Source organism: Microtus ochrogaster, unplaced genomic scaffold (genome assembly GCF_000317375.1).
Source record: "Microtus ochrogaster isolate Prairie Vole_2 unplaced genomic scaffold, MicOch1.0 UNK98, whole genome shotgun sequence".
In the NCBI taxonomy this organism is placed as follows: Eukaryota; Metazoa; Chordata; class Mammalia; order Rodentia; family Cricetidae; genus Microtus; species Microtus ochrogaster.
In genome coordinates, this window is record NW_004949196.1 from 1148020 (window position 1) to 1150963 (window position 2944).

The 2944-nt window shown below is 45.1% G+C and overlaps 1 protein-coding gene across 1 annotated transcript in view; it reads left to right on the forward strand.

Annotated features, from left to right (window-relative positions):
• Vav1 (vav guanine nucleotide exchange factor 1) overlaps positions 1-2944 on the forward strand; it is a 42495-nt gene that overhangs the window by 31521 nt on the left and 8030 nt on the right. The window contains exons 22-23 of the mRNA XM_005371130.2: positions 616-647; positions 2706-2822. Of these exons, the coding sequence (XP_005371187.1) occupies positions 616-647; positions 2706-2822 (149 nt within the window). The remainder of the gene's footprint in view (positions 1-615; positions 648-2705; positions 2823-2944) is intronic.

Sequence of the window (2944 nt, forward strand, 5' to 3'; positions counted from 1 at the left end):
ATGCTAGGCATGCATCTATACACCCACCATGCTAGGCATGCATCTATACGCCTGCCATGCTAGGCATGCATCTATATACCTGCCATGCTAGGCATCTCTTATATCATGTAGACTTTTGTCCATCATTGAAGGAAATGAATACCATACCTGGTGTCCTAGTTTTATTTTTGTTGCTGTGATAAAACACCATGACAGAAAGCAACGTGGGGAAGAAATCAGCTTATGATTCCAAGTTACAGCCCATCATTGTAGGGAAGTCAACGCAGGAACTTCAAATGCTGCTCACATCACACTGACAGTCAAGATCAGAGAGAAATGGCTGTGTACTTGACTCAATTTATCCTTGAGACTGTTTTCTCAGGTGATTCTAGGTTGGGTCATGCTGGAAAAGTAGCCATCACATTTGATGTGAGGCTAATGAATGTGTATTATATGTGGTATATAAACATGAGGGAAGCCAATTGTGTCCTAGGGTTGTTTCCCCATGAATAGCACAGTTCCTGGAACATGGCACCCATTTAGCAGATGCTAGTGGAGTGGATGTGAGTGGGTGTCCCTGAAGTCTTCCAGGTAAGGGCTTCTTCTCTGAGTCTGGGTTTTTGTCTGTGTTCCCAGGGCCCTCCTCAGGACCTGTCTGTGCATCTCTGGTAAGTACAATTACATTTCCTTATTTTAAAATGGGGTTTTGTGTATGTGTTTGGGGGGTGTCAAGGGAGAACTAAGGCTGAATGTGGAGGCTTTCAGAACAATTGTTAATTTATTATTTGGATCCCAAGCACTTCTGAGTTTACCCTGAGCTAAGAGCTGCTGTGGAGTGACAGGGGAAAGGAAGGTGACTCTGGGCCATTACAAAAGTCACAGTGAAAGTCAGATGGTGGTGGTGATGATGGTGGTGATGGTGGTGATGATGGACATGATGATGGTGGTGATGGTAAGGGTGATGAAGAGGTGATGGTGGTGATAATGATGGTGATAATGATGGTAGTGATGTTGATGGTGATGATGAGAGTGATTGTGAAGGTGATGATGGTGGTGGTGATGATGGTAGTGATGATGGACATGATGATGGCGGTAATGGTGATGCTGGTGATGGTAAGGGTGATGAAGATGTGATGGTGAGGGTGATGATGGTGGTGGTGATGATGGTAGTCATGGTAAGGGTGATGATGGTGGAGGTGATGGTGATAGTGATGGTGATGATGAGGATGGTAGTGATGGTGATGATGGTGGTGATGGTGATGGTAAGGGTGATGAAGGGGTGATGGTGGTGATAACGATGGTGATGATGATAGTAGTGATGGTGAGGGTGATGATGGGTATGATGGGGTGATGGTGATGATGATGGTGGTGGTGATGATGATGGTGTTGCTGGTCATGTTGATGGTGGTGATGGTGGAGAGGAGAGTGTGACTGTGGTACATGTGATAATGGTGATAGTAGCTGTTGTGAGAGTGACAGAGACAGTAGTAGTGACAGTGAGAGTAGTGATGACAGTGATGGTGGTGGCAGTGATGATGATGGTGATTATATAGAAATAGGTTACATTATGTATACCCACAATATATAAAAATGTAGTTAAATATATATAAAATTATACATTACATGTAATTGTATTATTCATGCTACATATATAATAATAGTAGACTTTACATATAGTTACACATATAAATATGGATGCTTCAGCATGTATTGTATAAGGAGACAGACATGGCCAGTGAAACAGCTCAGTGGATAAAAGCACTTGCTGCTAAGCTGGGGGACCTGAGTTCAGGGAGCAAAACAAGCCTTTGCGTCCCTGGTGAGAGGAGAGGACTGGTGCCCAGCTCCATAGGCAACACAACAGCCATAAAGACATTGAAAGGACATAGGTAATCACATCATGCTATAGTTATATTTGCATTGGTATTTGGTAGTTTTTAGTGCCTTCAGAATAGACTGTAGTCTTCAACTCTGGTTCCAGAACCTTCTAGCAACTCCCCAATCCCATTCCTATAGGCATATTTCTTCTGACTAGCCCCAGCACCCACGAGTCTGTTTGGTCTCTGGACCCTCCTGCTGTGGACATTTCCCACATGGAGTCCCATACTGTGTGGCCTTTGGTGTCTGGTTCTTACACTGAGTGTGGTGTAGGTCACACTGTGGCCCTGGTTTCATTCCTTTTTCAGTTGACTTTTTCTGGTTTTTAAAACATTGCATTAAATACTATTAATTTATTTTTGGGCTTCCCTTAAATATTCTTTTTACACTTATTGTGCATTTGTGTATGTACATGTATACATATGTATGCATGTGCATGTATGTGTGCATTTGTGTGTATGTGCGTGTGCGTGTGTGTGTGTGTGCAGGTCAGAAGATGTGTGTATGTATGTGTGTGTTTGTTTGTGTGTATGTATTTGTGTGCAGGTCAGATGACAACTTGCGGGAGTTGGTTCTTGTTTCATCCAGAAAATTTCCTGGATTGAACTCAAGTCCCCAGGCTTGGCAGAAAATTCCTTTTATCTCTGAGCCCTCTTGACGGACTTTCTCTTAACCTTTGCATATGAGGCTAACACCCCACTCGGTTTCTACCCTGGTGCTCACAGAGATGAATGTCTAGTGTGAGCTTGGGGAAAATGCCCATCAAAGCAAACAGGGACCCCCAAAAGCCTGAACTGCACCCCAGTCCTTCACCCCTTGGCATGACTGACTCAGGTTTGTCCCTGTAGGTATGCGGGTCCCATGGAACGAGCAGGAGCCGAGAACATCCTCACCAACCGCTCTGACGGGACCTACCTGGTGCGGCAGAGGGTGAAAGATACAGCGGAATTCGCCATCAGCATTAAGTAATTTCTCCCTCCCTGCCCACGCCCCTCTGACCTGGGCGCCTCCTTCTCTGACCACCCCCCTCTGACCTGGGCTCCTCCTTCTCTGCCCATGCCCCTCTGACCTGGGCTCCTCCTTCTCT